Source organism: Coregonus lavaretus (genome assembly GCF_964263955.1).
Source record: "Coregonus lavaretus genome assembly, chromosome: 29".
Lineage (NCBI taxonomy): Eukaryota > Metazoa > Chordata > Actinopteri > Salmoniformes > Salmonidae > Coregonus > Coregonus lavaretus.
In genome coordinates, this window is record NC_140016.1 from 39,183,165 (window position 1) to 39,200,336 (window position 17,172).

The window sequence follows — 17,172 nt, forward strand, 5'->3', positions numbered from 1 at the left end:
TGCAATTCCCACAAGAACGCTAGACTAAGTCTCTCTTCATGCCCAGAGTCTGTGAGAGGGTTCAGGGATTCATAAAGTCTCGCTAGGTAATTGATTGCTCCTGGTAGGGCAATCTGTGTGGGATTTTGTTTTTCTTTGCGGACTGTAGGAGCAGAAAAAACACACACAGGCGATTCTCAGCACTATGGCCAGTAAGAGCAGACTGACTGAGTGGGCGAGGGGGAGACCCTGACAGTGGGGTATACACTGCTTAAATACATATTACAGTACACACATTGACACACACTATACAAATGCACTTACACAGACACACTCACCGGCAGTATACAAAATGTAGCCTAAATACGGAGGCGCCTGCTGTTAGGCCTGGGCATTAAGAGATGTGCCCTAATGCGAAGACAAGAGAATCCCCATGCTAGCCTGGCGTATTAAGCCCTGACCTAAAGGCCCGGGTTGAGTAACATTAGCGAGAGGCTTCCTGAGTAGACACCACTCTGTGGGCCGTTCATCATTGGGGCGGAGGAAGAGTGGGGGGGGGTTCAATGCGGGACAGTCGATAGCCATCATTACACACGCAATGGGGCTGTGTGTGTGTGCGTACTTTACAATAACACGGCGGCAACAATGTCTCCCCATCGGTCAGAGGGGATGTTTAAAAAAAGAGAGTAATCATTATTAGTCTATTTTTTTTTTCGAGAGGGACGGACTGGGGGAGGTGTTGTCTGGTTATCATCTAAGATTCTCTCCTCATCCAAAGCGGTGTCCGGGCTGGGATGTTGGAGGACAGGGGGGATGGAGTTAGAGTAGAAGAGGTAGCCCTGGTAGCAACCGGACCAGAGTGCTAAATCACAGAGAGTCACATCCCAGAGCAAGCAAACATCACCGTTCCGATCGCTCCAGGAGACCCTGCTCCTCGCTATCAATTAGCTTAATCGCAACACAATAATTAGCTTGAGCCCTAACACACAAAGGCCTATCTGGTATTATCGGTTGCAACACACATTTACATTTTAGTCATTTAGCAGACGCTCTTATCCAGTTGGTGCATTCATCGTAAGATAGCTAGGTGAGACAACCACACATCACAGTCGTAGTGGGGGGGGGGGGGGGGGGGGGGGTCAAGGAGGCCGATGGCCGATATTTAAGGCCGATATTCAATATCATTAAACTTGAACATTTTGATGACAAACTTTCCCAGAGACAGCCATGTATGCATTAATGCATCAATTTTAAACAATCTAACAATAAATATCACTTTGTTTTTACCAATCTAACTACATAACAAAATAATGATAATCATTTTATTTGAATGGTAAATCATATTCAATAGGAGTGTGGGCATGCATTGAGTTATTGAGCTTGTTTTGGCTGATCAGTGGAGTCTATGGTGCTACAGATGACAATCTGTTTGCCTTCCACTTTGGACTTTTATTAGCCTACTGATCAACATTTGCATAGAATCATCACTCCAGCATGCCACGCCTGTATGGAAGGACATCATATAGGCACTGCTGTTAGTTTAAGAATATAAAATAACATATATTCAATGCAAATTTGTCCAACATAAGGTCATGATTTGTGATCACGGATGCTTATGAAACTAGTATTTTTAGTCATAGGAACGCATCTAAACAACTCGGCTGCCAGGACAACATTTTAAATAACTCAATTGGCTAGTTCAGCTATCTGTCAAGAAATGGGCCGGTTGTAAGTTGATCCTACTGCTACGATTGGATAGAGCAAGGCTCTAACTCTGCTCCCTTTCACATCTCCTCACACTATGAGAACTAGCTCAATGGCGATGACATTTGCTACCAAGCCATAAATGTGCATAATAGCTAACAAGGAGAGTGAGGGTAGGAAAAATGATGACAATGCACATTCTGTCTGAATGACTCAAATCTGCCCATAGTTTAAGTGAGAACGCAAACACGTGCGCTGAGCTTTCGTGATTCATAAACATGCAGCGAGATTCTTAGGTAGCTAAACCTATTGCCAACCTTTATTTAGGCATTTTAAAACACTTCCTTTTTTCCCTATTACGACAATCATCTAATCCGACTATCAACTGTCAATTTACGGATACGATTGCGGCTGGTCAGATTAGCACACCAGTAAATTGTTAACGTTACAACGCAAGTCAGATGGCTCATTTCCGAAAATGCTGCAGGATTAAAATGATAACCAACTCATGTTAGATAACTACATTGGCTATTGACTCCTATCTGATACCTTAGCACCATGTTTACCTAGCCAGCTAGCTAGCATAGTAGCTAATATACAGTGGGGGAAAAAAGTATTTAGTCAGCCACCAATTGTGCAAGTTCTCCCACTTAAAAAGATGAGAGAGGCCTGTAGTTTTCATCATAGGTACACGTCAACTATGACAGACAAATTGAGAAAAATATATTTCCAGAAAATCACATTGTAGGATTTTTTATGAATTTATTTGCAAATTATGGTGGAAAATAAGTATTTGGTCACCTACAAACAAGCAAGATTTCTGGCTCTCACAGACCTGTAACTTCTTCTTTAAGAGGCTCCTCTGTCCTCCACTCGTTACCTGTATTAATGGCACCTGTTTGAACTTGTTATCAGTATAAAAAGACACCTGTCCACAACCTCAAACAGTCACACTCCAAACTCCACTATGGCCAAGACCAAAGAGCTGTCAAAGGACACCAGAAACAAAATTGTAGACCTGCACCAGGCTGGGAAGACTGAATCTGCAATAGGTAAGCAGCTTGGTTTGAAGAAATCAACTGTGGGAGCAATTATTAGGAAATGGAAGACATACAAGACCACTGATAATCAGCCTCGATCTGGGGCTCCACGCAAGATCTCACCCCGTGGGGTCAAAAGGATCACAAGAACGGTGAGCAAAAATCCCAGAACCACACGGGGGGACCTAGTGAATGACCTGCAGAGAGCTAGGACCAAAGTAACAAAGCCTACCATCAGTAACACACTACGCCGCCAGGGACTCAAATCCTGCAGTGCGAGACGTGTCCCCCTGCTTAAGCCAGTACATGTCCAGGCCCGTCTGAAGTTTGCTAGAGTGCATTTGGATGATCCAGAAGAGGATTGGGAGAATGTCATATGGTCAGATGAAACCAAAATATAACTTTTTGGTAAAAACTCAACTCGTCATGTTTGTCCTCCAAAGAATGCTAAGTTGCATCCAAAGAACACCATACCTACTGTGAAGCATGGGGGTGGAAACATCATGCTTTGGGGCTGTTTTTCTGCAAAGGGACCAGGACGACTGATCCGTGTAAAGGAAAGAATGAATGGGGCCATGTATCGTGAGATTTTGAGTGAAAACCTCTTTCCATCAGCAAGGACATTGAAGATGAAACGTGGCTGGGTCTTTCAGCATGACAATGATCCAAAATACACCGCCCGGGCAACAAAGGAGTGGCTTCGTAAGAAGCATTTCAAGGTCCTGGAGTGGCCTAGCCAGTCTCCAGATCTCAACCCCATAGAAAATCTTTGGAGGGAGTTGAAAGTCCGTGTTGCCCAGCGACAGCCCCAAAACATCACTGCTCTAGAGATCTGCATGGAGGAATGGGCCAAAATACCAGCAACAGTGTGTGAAAACCTTGTGAAGACTTACAGAAAACGTTTGACCTGTGTCATTGCCAACAAAGGGTATATAACAAAGTATTGAGAAACTTTTGTTATTGACCAAATACTTATTTTCCACCATAATTTGCTAATAAATTCATAAAAAAATCCTACAATGTGATTTTCTGGATTTTTTTTTCTCATTTTGTCTGTCATAGTTGACGTGTACCTATGATGAAAATTACAGGCCTCATCTTTTTAAGTGGGAGAACTTGCACAATTGGTGGCTGACTAAATACTTTTTTTCCCCACTGTAGCTAGCATAGTAGCTATTATAGCTACCTAGCTAACACCACAGATGAAAGAGTTAGCTAATTATCATAATCCTTGCTAACATGTCACATAGCTAGCTAGCTTGCTTATTGCATGCATGTCCTGACATGTCGACACAAGCCTTATTATTAGTGAATTAACTAAACACATTTTTGTTGTTACAGGAGTTTGATTTTGGTTAATGTGTCAATTCATCCGTTTCTCAATACTGTACTTTTCGGTTGGAGAATGAGCTAGCTTGCTGCTGATTTTCCCAGCTAGACATTCTTCGGCATTGTGCAGTGCTCGTGGCTCAGGCGGTGAGTGGCGTTTGACATAGTCCCTTTACATAGCAAAACTGCGGCTATCGGTAAAGCCGATAGAGAAGGGCCGATTGACAATATCGCCCCAATACATTGGCTCTGCCGATTATTGGTCGTTCTCTAGTCGTAGTAAGTACATTTTTCCTCACCTAGCTATCTTACACACACACACACACGAGGAGTCGAGACAGAACAGGAAGTGAATAATCAACAGCCCCAATAGACAAATCAATTTCCAGTGTCTAGCAAAATAGAGCTGGATACAGTAATATGGTTGTGCTGTACTGCAAATACATGCAGTGTATAAAAGACTGCAGTGTATAAAAGCGTGAATAAAACATTTAGCCAGCAGAGAAACTAGTGATTTATCTTTACTGCATTGTAAATCGCATTCTCTTCACAGCTCTCTGCGTTTATACATTATGGTTGACTCGTCTGCTTTAGTCTCTTATGGTACGTAGGTGTGTGGCCTATGAGCAGAAGAAAGGAATATAACTAGTGTGTGTGTGTGTGTGTCAGAGAGATGTGTTTTAAATACTCACTTTTGTTTCCCACCAGTGAGACCACCGGCTGGACGTCTGACTCTTCATTGGCCTTCTTGACCATGCCGTACCAGTCCTCCAGATTCTCAAAGCTCTGGTAGTTTGTAATGTCGTACACTAGAAGAACGCCCTGAAAAACAATACCACAGAAAGTCTAAAATGGTGTAGCCTAATCACAACATTACAAAATGAATTACATTTGACATAAGATGAGAACAATCATGCCAGATAGGTCGAATGTGGGAAAGTGAGCAGTAGGTGGCACTAGTGTCTGAGAGAAGTCAATTGCTCCTCCACACACACAAACACAGTCCCCAAGGAGTTGGCAGAGAGACATGCTAAGAACATACAGCTGAGCCACTACGTCTATGCTATAAATCGGTCTGTCTGCGGGCATCGAGGCGAGGGGGACCACAGAGATTTGTCCACCCAGCCAAACACACATAGGAAGGCAGGATAGGGGTGAGGTTGGGTTATCTCTGTGTCACAAAAGGTGTCTGGGCTTACAAATAAAAGTAAGGTCTCCTCTCCCTCCCTTCGTCGAAATACTTAGTGTAAGTATTGTCAGCATAAGTACAAAGGCGGAAGCAGTTGCGTAGAAAAGCGCAAACGTGAGGGAGTTAACAGACAGGCCTCACCGCTCTCCCTTTGTCTTATCCGAAGGTATTGTCAGGTGTAAAACCGGAATCAGTCGTATGGCAAAGCACAAAAAGGTGTCCGTCGGAATAAAGAGGCCGTTAAAGCTGGCTGCTGTACCATTTTTTTATGTAAACAAAAATGAAACACTTCAGTGTACAAAAGCCTCAAGTGCCAAAATTGTGTCATAAGTCTGCTCTTTACCAATCCAAAAGACTATAGAATATGAAAAGGAGTCAGAATAAATAGACTACCTCGACTTTGATTGCCTCATTATGAAACAGAATACAGCTCTTTTATTCTTCAGGATGCGTCTGGCCCAGGACACGCAATGTCACAACACAGAAGGCCGGTGACGACAGTTTGCGTCAGTTACAATTACAGTGCGGTGCTCCCAATGTGTATGATTGATTATCGCCCGTGGCGCGTAGAACAATGGTCGTGAAAGCCCCATAAAGAGCTTGTGAGAAACCCGAGGAGCAAAGTTTTCTAGTGTGGCATTGATGGACGACACCTTGTTTTTGTGTGAGTGAGTGGGGCGGCTGAGGAGGTATTACAGTACAGAGACAGACATGACCGACCTACACATAACAGCCAAGTGTTGTCTCTGTCTTATTCTCTACATCCCATACAGGCCCCATGCTCTTCAGCTAGACCAGACCTATAGCTATATCTATACCTCTTCAAACAAGTACAACTGAGCCTCCCGTGTAGTTTCAGTTGGTAGAGCATGGCGCTTGCAACGCCAGGGTTGTGGGTTCGATTCCCACGGGGGGCCAGTATGAAAAATGTATGCACTCACTAACTGTACGTCGCTCTGGATAAGAGCGTCTACTAAATGACTAAAATGTAAGTGCAGCTTTGAGAGCGTAGACTGTTGCTGTGGGTGACAGATAATGGTAGCCTATATAGCAACAACCATTTATGGATGTTGTCTAGTGGAGTGCGGCAAACGCACAAATAAAATACTCCCACCCACTTGTTATTGCAGTGTCAACACGAACACTAACTTATTTTGCTCATAAATAATGAAATTAGAGTGAGAAACAGCAGGGGAAGGGAGCGAGGAGAGAGAAAGATATTTCTCACTCCCCTTCATACTATACATAAATGTAATCCGTATGACCAGCTAAGAAGTAAAACTTGGCTGCAGTCTGCGCAGGGTCCTGTTGCACTAATATTATCATAAAGGCGTATTAATTACCCAAGCCAAATAGGAAAACCCTATTACATTGTAAATGATAACAGTTAAAAAGTTCAGAGCTCTAACATGAAGAACGACGGACCACCTCAGCGTTTATTGAGTGTGTGTGTGTTCTTTTGGTTTTACTATCCTTGTGGGGACCGGAAGTCATCACAAGGATAGTTAAACAAGGAAATTCCAGACAAGTGGGGATATTTCGCCGGTCCCCACAAGGAAAAAGGCTATTTGTGGCTTAGGGGTTAGGTTTAGGGTTATGTTTAGGGGTTAAGGTTAGTATTAGGTTAAGGGAAATAGGATTTTGAATGGGAATCAATTGTTTGGTCCCCGCAGGGATAGTAAAACAAACGTGTGTGTGTGTGTGTGTGTGTGTGTGTGTGTGTGTGTGTTATAGTACCTGAGCCCCGTAGACATATTTATCCAGCATTTTCCCTCCGATCGTTTGACCTCCAATATCCCACACTTGCAAAGTAACATTCAAGTTGCCTGAGGGAAGAGAACATTTTGAAACTTAAAATCAGTAAATTATGAAAGGACTTTATTAACGTTTCCATCCACAGTTTTTACGCGAGTTAAGTTATACCGTATAAAAAATTATCACAACAGCTGTGATGGAAAACAGGAAGTGTCGGTGCAATTTTATAAATGCCGACAAATTTGTTCGTTCGACATGATAGGATCTTTATGTGTCGGTCAAATTAATTATGCGATAAATGGCGATGGAAACACCTTTATGTGCAAATATTGATATAATAACCATCATATCGAAGTAAATTTGGAGTCATATGATGATATGGTGTGTGGTCCTCCCACTATGACTCGGGAAACCATGCAGTTTATTATGCTACAGATTAAAATAAGTTTATGAACTTCATAGGGTGGTGAAAGTGCACGGTGATGAGTTTGATGCTCCTTTCCAATAAATATTGAGGGTCTTATTCTGGGGACATGATGATCAATGCTTGACAAAAAAATATTCTCACTCAACCATAATAATCTCATCATGTAGACTAGCCTACCCGCACTGTATCTGTTAGCTAGAGCGCACGTGCCAAGACCAGAGTAGGCACATTTGCTATTTAACGCAACAGTTTTTGTGACAAAACTATCGGTAGAGTTAAATGCGATGGAAACACATGTAGATATTGGAAACAATAAATCAGATATTAATCTTTCATTTTTAACTGCTCGCCTCTGGCAGGTCACACACGCTCCACATCCAAGAATATCCAGCGGAGAGATTCAGGGGGATAAATAGGTATGCTTACCCTGTAATTTAAACATTCTCAATACCCCGGCCAAAAAAACTAGCACTTATTAGCCTTGGAATAGCTGTTGGCATTGTGCCGTTCTCAGCCAAGTCGAGGAGACTGAGGAGAAATATATGTGGTGTTAAGAAAAATACTGATAATTAAACAAAATAAGAAGCAAAAGAAAACTCCTGTCCCAATTTATGTAGGAGGGAGGTAGGGAAAGAGCGAGAGACTGGGTACAAAACCAAATCCAAATAAATATTTTATTCCTCTGGAAAATGAAAGGGGTGGTTGAGAAAAGAAGGAGGGGAGGACCAGACAGTGAGGAGTTTGTCGTTGTGATGAGGGCCCTTCCTTGGCCTAGAGCGCTGATGGTGAGCCGAGCGTACAGTGTGGACACGGCTGGACGAGCCGACCCCCACCACACAAGTCCCGGTTTCACAGAGGAAGGAAGCACAAGTGTTCACAGTGACTACATCTAGACTATACAGTGTCATTGTAAAGCTACATTGAAGAGTGCAATGAATAACTGCCCTTGGTGTTACACTATGTGAGCTATCCCCACCCATCCTCTGCACTCGGACATAAACATTGTGTGTGTTTCAAAGACTCAAGCTGACTCGACAGACCCAAAGTCTTCCTGCTTATTTGGTGGTTAGAGGCCGTTTGTGTTCTTAGAATTCTTCACTAGCTATTAGCACTGTTCAGTGGAACCCAATAAATTCACAATTAAAACAGTAACATTTTGCTTCAAAAGCGAACATTGAGAATTTGCGTGATCTTCAGTAAGATTCGAATTGACAAGACTAGCTAAAATTATGAAGTTAATATCCATCACAGGTCAATCGCTCCCCCCACCAATTTAGCGGACGAGACATCTGGAAGAGGTATTGTTATAAAAAGCACACACAGAGGAGGCTGTTGTGTGCGCCAAATCGGCCTCGCATCACCTTTCCCGGCGTTGGAAAATGTACATTAAGTTTGACAAGCCGAGCCTTCATGGTGAGAGGAGCCAGCGCAAGCTATACTCCCCCCCCCCCTCATTTTGGAGAAACCCATAGAGCCCCAGAAACCCACACAACACATCCAGTCGAAGGCGGGGATCCTAACGAAGCTCAGAAGGACCAACCAAACGGCAGACCCAGCCCTTCTCTTCATCAGGTCATCAACACCCAATCCCCCACAAAATGTTCCATTTAACAACTCTGGTGTTGAACCAACGTTTACTATTATTATATCTATGATATTGATACAGATGGATTAGGGAATAGGCCCCATCTTGCCATGCTGCATATCAGTAATGCTTTTCAACTAGTTTTACCAGAATCACAATACCTAAGATTGGCGTCATTTGTGGGATTTCTCATTGAAGCCTTGCGTTTCCCAACTTTCACGAAGGTCTGCCAAATGATCTCTACTAAAACGTTTAATGTTTTCTTTCTCCTACTATTACCAACTGAAACTGAATATAGGACTGAATGTAACACTTTCAACTTATCATATATTTATTTTTGTACTTAATCCACCCTTATTAGTCATAAAAGAATGGAGCTATTTTGCAGACTTTTACAGCTTTATGCATTGGCACCGTTTTAAATATGCAATTTCAAATGGTGAAAATCCCAATTTCATATGGTAGGAAGTGAAATCGGAGGGCTTTAGTCTAAATATAGCATTAGTCAAACATTTATTTTACACATCCAAGGGGATACAGACCAAGGCTTTATTTTTGTGGGTTTGAAAGTAAACAAATAAGAACATGAATGTTTTATGTGGTGCAGAACAAAGATCAGTTGAACCCCAGGATCAATGATAGGAATATAAAATGCTAAAATGTATTTACTCTCTACAGTGCCCACATAATGTGTAAAGCTCGCCTCTCTGGACATAAGCTGTCCATTGGCTTCATAGACGGAAAAAAGCCTGGTGTTTGCTCTAGAGAGAACAGATTTCAGAATGAATAAGGCTGAGAACAGGAAGACTCTCCACAATGTGGTGCTACCAAGAAAGACACATTCAGTCCTGAGATAACCTGAGGAACAAAATTGTTTGGTTCTACCCTGAAATGCTAGGGAAGGAACAACATCGTTTTTTATAATTTGCAAAGAAATTGAGAAATTCAAATTCCTTTGTGTAGAAAATAAAAAATTAAAATTGTGCACAAACTAAAATTGGCAAACTAATTAAGGCTACTTTAATGATATCTAAATACTTTTAGATATGCATAAGCAGTATTCAAGAGATTTAAAGTCAGACACTGCAGCATCTTACATCAATGTGCCTTTAACAGGTAAAGTTCAGTATGTGCACGTGTTACCGTGTGTGTGCATGCATGTGCAAGTGTATGCCTGTATCTGTGGTGTGGTACAGAGCAGGCCAGCAATCCTAAAGGATGAAAGTGTCTTACCTGGCAGAGTTATTCTCTTCAGAAAGAAATCCAGGCCAATGGTTTGTTTGTACTGTTTCCCAAAGGCCTCCTGCGCAAACCTGGTGGCGAGTGACGTCTGAAACAGAGAGAGAGAAAGATCATGCTAAGCGAACAACTAAACCAATTGAATTCAAGCCTTATGAACAAGCTTGAGTGTTGGAGTGGTGTTCTGTATGACAACTAGGCCCATTCCATAACTCCAAATGAACTGGGCCCATGACTTTTCTCAATTTAAAAAAAGATAACACTGATTGGGAAGATGTTTATCCTAGCCATTGTAATTAGTGTGGGATAAGCTAAAGCTGTTGTCTCGCAAAACTGGCCTGACTGTAAAAATAAAACAGGTGTCTGGGTAGACGAGTCATGCATCTGAACTACAGCCTCTAACTGCCACAAGAACTCCAAAACGCCATGTCACTTACAGTGAGGGAAAAAAGTATTTGATCCCCTGCTGATTTTGTACATTTGCCCACTGACAAAGAAATGATCAGTCTATAATTTTAATGGTAGGTTTATTTGAACAGTGAGACAGAATAACAACAAAAAAAATCCATGTCAAAAAACGTTATAAATTGATTTGCATTTTAATGAGGGAAATAAGTATTTGACCCCCTCTCAATCAGAAAGAGTTCTGGCTCACAGGTGTCTTTTATACAGGTAACAAGCTGATATTAGGAGCACTCCCTTTAAGAGTGTGCTCCTAATCTCAGCTCGTTACCTGTATAAAAAGACACCTGTCCACAGAAGCAATCAATCAGATTCCAAACTCTCCACCATGGCCAAGACCAAAGAGCTCTCCAAGGATGTCAGGGACAAGATTGTAGACCTACACAAGGCTGGAATGGGCAACAAGACCATCGCCAAGCAGCTTGGTGAGAAGGTGACAACAGTTGGTGCGATTATTCGCAAATGGAAGAAACACACAAGGACTGTCAATCTCCCTCGGCATGGGGCTCCATGCAATATCTCACCTCGTGGAGTTGCAATAATCATGAGAACGGTGAGGAATCAGCCCAGAACTACACGGGAGGATCTTGTCAATGATCTCAAGGCAGCTGGGACCATAGTCACCAAGAAAACAAATTGGTAACACACTACGCCGTGAAGGACTGAAATCCTGCAGCGCCCGCAAGGTCCCCCTGCTCAAGAAAGCACATATACATGCCCGTCTGAAGTTTGTCAATGAACATCTGAATGATTCAGAGGAGAACTGGGTGAACGTGTTGTGGTCAGATGAGACCAAAATGGAGCTCTTTGGCATCAACTCAACTCGCCGTGTTTGGAGGAGGAGGAATGCTGCCTATGACCCCAAGAACACCATCCCCACCATCAAACATGGAGGAAGAAACATTATGCTTTGGGGATGTTTTTCTGCTAAGGGGACAGGACAACTTCACCGCATCAAAGGGACGATGGACGGGGCCATGTACCGTCAAATCTTGGGTGAGAACCTCCTTCCCTCAGCCAGGGCATTGAAAATGGGTTGTGGATGGGTATTCCAGCATGACAATGACCCAAAACACACGGTCAAGGCAACAAAGGAGTAGCTCAAGAAGAAGCACATTAAGGTCCTGGAGTGGCCTAGCCAGTCCCCAGACCTTAATCCCATAGAAAATCTGTGGAGGGAGCTGAAGGTTCAAGTTGCCAAACGTCAGCCTCGAAACCTTAATGACTTGGAGAAGATCTGCAAAGACGAGTGGAACAAAATCCCTCCTGAGATGTGTGCAAACCTGGTGGCCAACTACAAGAAACGTCTGACCTCTGATTGCCAAAAAGGGTTTTGCCACCAAGTACTAAGTCATGTTTTGCAGAGGGGTCAAATACTTATTTCCCTCATTAAAATGCAAATCAATGTATAACATTTTTGACATGCGTTTTTCTGGATTTTTTTGTTGTTATTCTGTCTCTCACTGTTCAAATAAACCTACCATTAAACTTAGACTGATCATGTCTTTGTCAGTGGGCAAACGTACAAAATAAGCAGGGGATCAAATACTTTTTTCCCTCTCACTGTATACAGTCGTGGTCAAAAGTTGAGAATGACTCAAGTATTGGTCTTCACAAAGTTTGTTGCTTCAGTGTTTTTTTATATTTTTGTCAGATATTACTATGGTATACTGAAGTATAATTACAAGCATTCCATAAGGGTTAAAGGCTTTTATTGACAATTACATTTAGTTTATGCAAAGAGTCAATATTTGCATTGTTGTCCCTTCTTTTTCAAGACCTCTGCAATCTGCCCTGGCATGCTGTCAATTAACTTCTGGGCCACATCCTGACTGATGGCAGCCCATTCTTGCATAATCAATGCTTGGAGGTTGTTAGAATTTGTGGGTTTTTGTTTGTCCACCCGCCTCTTGAGGATTGACCACAAGTTCTCAAATGGCATTACGGTCTGGGGACTTTCCTGGCCATGGACCCAAAATGTCGATGTTTTGTTCTCCGAGCCACTTAGTTATCACTTTTGCCTTATGGCAAGGTGCTCCATCATGCTGGAAAAGGCATTGGTCGTCACCAAACTGTTCTTGGATGGTTGGGAGAAGTTGCTCTCTGAGGATGTGTTGGTACCATTCTTTATTCATGGCTGTGTTCTTAGGCAAAATTGTGAGTGAGCCCACTCCCTTGGCTGAGAAGCAACCCCACACATGAATGGTCTAAGGATGCTTTACTGTTGGCATGACACAGGACTGATGGTAGCGCTCACCTTGTCTTCTCCGGACAAGCTTTTTTCGGATGCCCCAAACAATCTGAAAGGGGATTCATCAAAGAAAATGACTTTACCCCAGTCCTCAGCAGTCCAATCCCAGTACCTTTTGCACAATATCAGTCTGTCCCTGATGATTTTCCTGGAGAGAAGTGGCTTCCTCGCTGCCCTTCTTGACACCAGGCCATCCTCCAAAAGTCTTCGCCTCACTGCGCGTGCAGACGCACTCACACCTGCCTGCTGCCATTCCTGAGAAAGCTCTGCACTGGTGGTGCCCTGATCCTGCAGCTGAATCAACTTTAGGAGACGGTCCTGGCGCTTGCTGGACTTTCTTGGGTGCCCTGAAGCCTTCTTCACAACAATTGAACCTCTCTCCTTGAAGTTCTTATGATCCGATAAATGGTTGGTTTAGGTGCAATCTTACTAGCAGCAATATCCTTGCCTGTGAAGCCCTTTTTGTGCAAAGCAATGATTACGGCATGTGTTTCCTTGCAGGTAACCATGGTTAAGAGGAAGATCAATGATTTCAAGCACCACCCTCCTTTTAAAGCTTCCAGTCTGTTATTCTAACTCAATCAGCATGACAGAGTGATCTCCAGCCTTGTCCTCGTCAACACTCTCACCAGTGTTAACGAAATAATCACTGGCATGATGTCAGCTGGTCCTTTTGTGGCAGGGCTGAAATGCAGTGGAAATGTTTTTTGGGGATTAAGTTCATTTTCATGGCAAAGAGGGACTTTGCAATTAATCTTATCACTCTTCACAACATTCTGGGGTATATGCAAATTGCCATCATAAAAACTGAGGCAGCAGACTTTGTGAAAATTAATATTTGTGTCATTCTCAAAACTTTTGACCATGACTGTACTGTATTCTATACTATTCTACGGTATCTTAGACCATGCCACTCTGACATCGCTCGTCCATATATGTATAGATTCTTAATTCATTCCTTACTTAGATTTGTGTGTATTGGGTATTTGTTGTGAAATTGTTAGATATTACTTGTTCGATATTACTGCACTGTCGGAGCTAGAGGCAAAAGCATTTCACTACACCCACAATAACATCTGCTAAACACGTGTATGTGACCAATATAATTTGATTTGGAGTCGTTTACCAAGAAGACAGTGAATGTTCCTGAGTGGCCGAGTTACAGTTTTGAATTAAATCTGTTTGAAAATCTAAGGCAAGACCTGAAAATGGTTGTCTAGCAATGATCAACAACCAATTTTAATTGGAATTTTGAAAATAATAAATTGACAAATGTTGTACAATCCAGGTGTGGAAAGCTGTTGGAGGCTTACCCAGAAAGACACAGCTGTAATCGCTGCCAAAGGTGATTCTAACATGCATTGACTCAGGAGGTTGAATACTTATCTAAATCAATATTATTATCATCATTTTTTACCAATTGAAAAAAAAAAATCCATTTGACAGAGTAATTTGTGTAGATCGTTAACCAATTAAATCAATTTTAATCCCACTTTGTAACATAACAAAATGTGGAAAAGGTTAAGGGGTGTGAATACTTTAAGGCACTGTAAGTCAAAACAGTCAAGCATAGGCTAGTTCAAGTCTTTGTGCCATCAAATCATGCCCAATTTCAGTCAGTCATTAGGTTCCAACTCTGCTGTAGTATTGTAAGATCTATCCCAACTAGAATCACTGAAGGGGAGTCATCTTGACAGCTGTTTCTCATGTGGCTGAATAGGACAGATTTTCATTAGATAGCTTTGGCTTTTTCAACATACAATACCAGTCAAAAGTTTGGACACACCTACTCATTCAAGGGTTTTTCTTTATTTTTACTATTTTCTACATTGTAGAATAATAGTGAAGACATCAAAACTATGAAATAACACACATGGAATCATGTAGTAACCAAAAAAAGTGTTGAACAAATCAAAATATATGTTATATTTGGGATTCTTCAAAGTAGCCACCCTTTGCCTTGATGACAGCTTTGCACACTCTTGGCATTCTCTCAACCAGCTTCACCTGGAATGCTTTTCCAATAGTCTTGAAGGAGTTCCCACATATGCTGATCACTTGTTGGCTGCTTTTTGTTTTTGCTGCTTTTCTGTCACTCTGCGGTCGAACTCATCCCAAACCATCTCAATTGGGTTGAGGTCGGGTGATTGTGGGGCCTAGCTACATGTAGGCTATGGTATTACAATCACAAACACCACAAATATGTTGAGTTAAAAGTCCTTTAGCTTCTGTAATACCATGTGAGGCCTGCTGAAACTGTGAGTGTCCATATTCTTGACAGCTCCTAACTCAGCTGGTGGACAAGCCTTCACACATCTACACCCCCCCCCCCCCCCCCCACATATTTCTGAATGGACAACCACAAGTGAAAATACCCCGCAAGATGGCGTCCAAGAAAAACTGAACCATTTGCAATTTGCTCAGCAGATTGACATTAATAGGGGGTGCCTATTCAAAGATTGGGGGTAGGGGTCCTGTTTTCTGCCCAAAACAGACAAGCGGGTAAGTCATGGAGACAGTGATGAACTGACACCTGGCAGCAGTGTGAGGAGGGTTATTAATGTAGCGTATCTACTGAGAACCGAGTTGTGCATGTTCTCTGTCCGCCTGAAGAAAAAGTGATTTTTCAGACTTGGAACATTAATTTCTCTCGTTGAGCCTACATAGAGGAACTGCTCCATTCATTTTGTTTCTCTTTGAGGGGGAGGAATGTCTTTCAAGAGAGGTTAGTGAAGCCAAAAAGCACTTAAAATCACTGCAGTACATTCACACTCAATCATTTGAGGATTCAGAGACACAGCGAAGAAGAACCGCTGCCGCATTGGTCACGACAACCTCTTTGCTGCAAACAGTCTGTGCTGTGACAAAGAGAAATGTTGGTACATTTGGGTTACCTGCATTATGACCATACAGACCAAGCAGTCTCAAAATATTTGCCCAGAAATACATGTCTTTCTAAAAAATAAATCTGAACTGAACATTTGCATTCAGGCTATTCTGCAAAGTAGGCTACAGAGCCTAGGTCTGGAAAATGTAGGCCTATATCTACCAAGAAGAGAATGAATGAAAGACTCATTAAATATGTATGGTACAAAACAGTCTTGGCTGGGTCTAAAGCCTATGCATAGAATGTTACAAGTTTTAGGTGAGGTTTATGAGTTTCTAGTTTTAAAGAAAATGTGTCCAGAATGGTGACTGGTTTTATTACTGGCCTCAGTGTTGACAGCAAGCTAGTAGCCTAACAACGATTCAGATGCCGCCTGAACATTTAAATCACTGCAGAATTCTCCATGCCTCCTCCCACTAAGCTTATACCACAGTTGGTTCAATTCCAAATGTAATAGAAGAACATAATGATAAGCTTCCAGATTAAGCCTAAGAAATACATAAATGCCATTTGAGTCTTAAAAAGGTGTGTGTAATCTGGAGCGAGGTCAATCCCATTTCTGCAGACTGAGACTTGTCCCTTGCTGGTTCATATGAAGGAATTGGTCATTACTGCAAGAGCTGTCATGTTAAAGCATCCCTTGTGCAGCAGGGAGTCAAATGAGAACATTCACTCCTGAGTATAGCAAGGAAGGGTTCGCTTGAAAATATAGGCTACACTTTTTCGCCTACTGAACAATCAAGCTTTAGATTCTAGGCACAATTTTATCTACATTGAATGTTATGCCTGCATGAGTAAATAGGCCTAGGCCCATATTATTTCCCTGTAACTTAGACCTACAACATTGATTATGTGAGAAGAGGCTTTAATCATTATATGTAGGCTAGGCTGTTAGGCCACCTTGTACTAGGCAATACAGCAACGGAATTATTGTGTAGTCCACACACACACCTTTGTGGCCTACCTGTAATCACTGGCTAACAAAGTAACATTAGACAACCAGAGTACTACGGTCCAAAGCTCTCCAGAAAGTCCCTCCAACAGCACACGTAACCTGGATTAAGGGTCAGGTACGATTAATAGGTTTACAAAATAGGATTCATGCCAGATTTAAATCCACTATGCTATCTTCGAAACAGTTTATGGATCTGTTACACAGTAACAGTAGTTTGATAATCTTGGCAATCTCCCTCTGAACAATTCTGAATTGAAGGTTGGAGCATATATATTGAGATGTATTCAGGGGTGACAGTAAGGCGGTATGGTCCGGTCCGGCGTCCCGGCTAAATAAATAGTGGGGGTACGCCATACCGGTAAAATGTCCA

The 17,172-nt window shown here is 42.2% G+C and overlaps 1 protein-coding gene across 2 annotated transcripts in view; it reads right to left on the bottom strand.

The window, feature by feature from the left end:
* The window catches only part of LOC311105098 (ras-related protein Rab-28), a 57,356-nt gene that overhangs the window by 38,897 nt on the left and 1,287 nt on the right, over positions 1 to 17,172 (bottom strand). For both annotated transcript variants that reach the window (XM_084147099.1, XM_084147100.1), the window contains exons 2-4: positions 10,242 to 10,338; positions 6,979 to 7,067; positions 4,745 to 4,874 (exon numbers count right to left, since the gene is read on the bottom strand). In XM_084147099.1, coding sequence (XP_084003225.1) covers positions 4,745 to 4,874; positions 6,979 to 7,067; positions 10,242 to 10,338 — 316 coding nt within the window. The remainder of the gene's footprint in view (positions 1 to 4,744; positions 4,875 to 6,978; positions 7,068 to 10,241; positions 10,339 to 17,172) is intronic.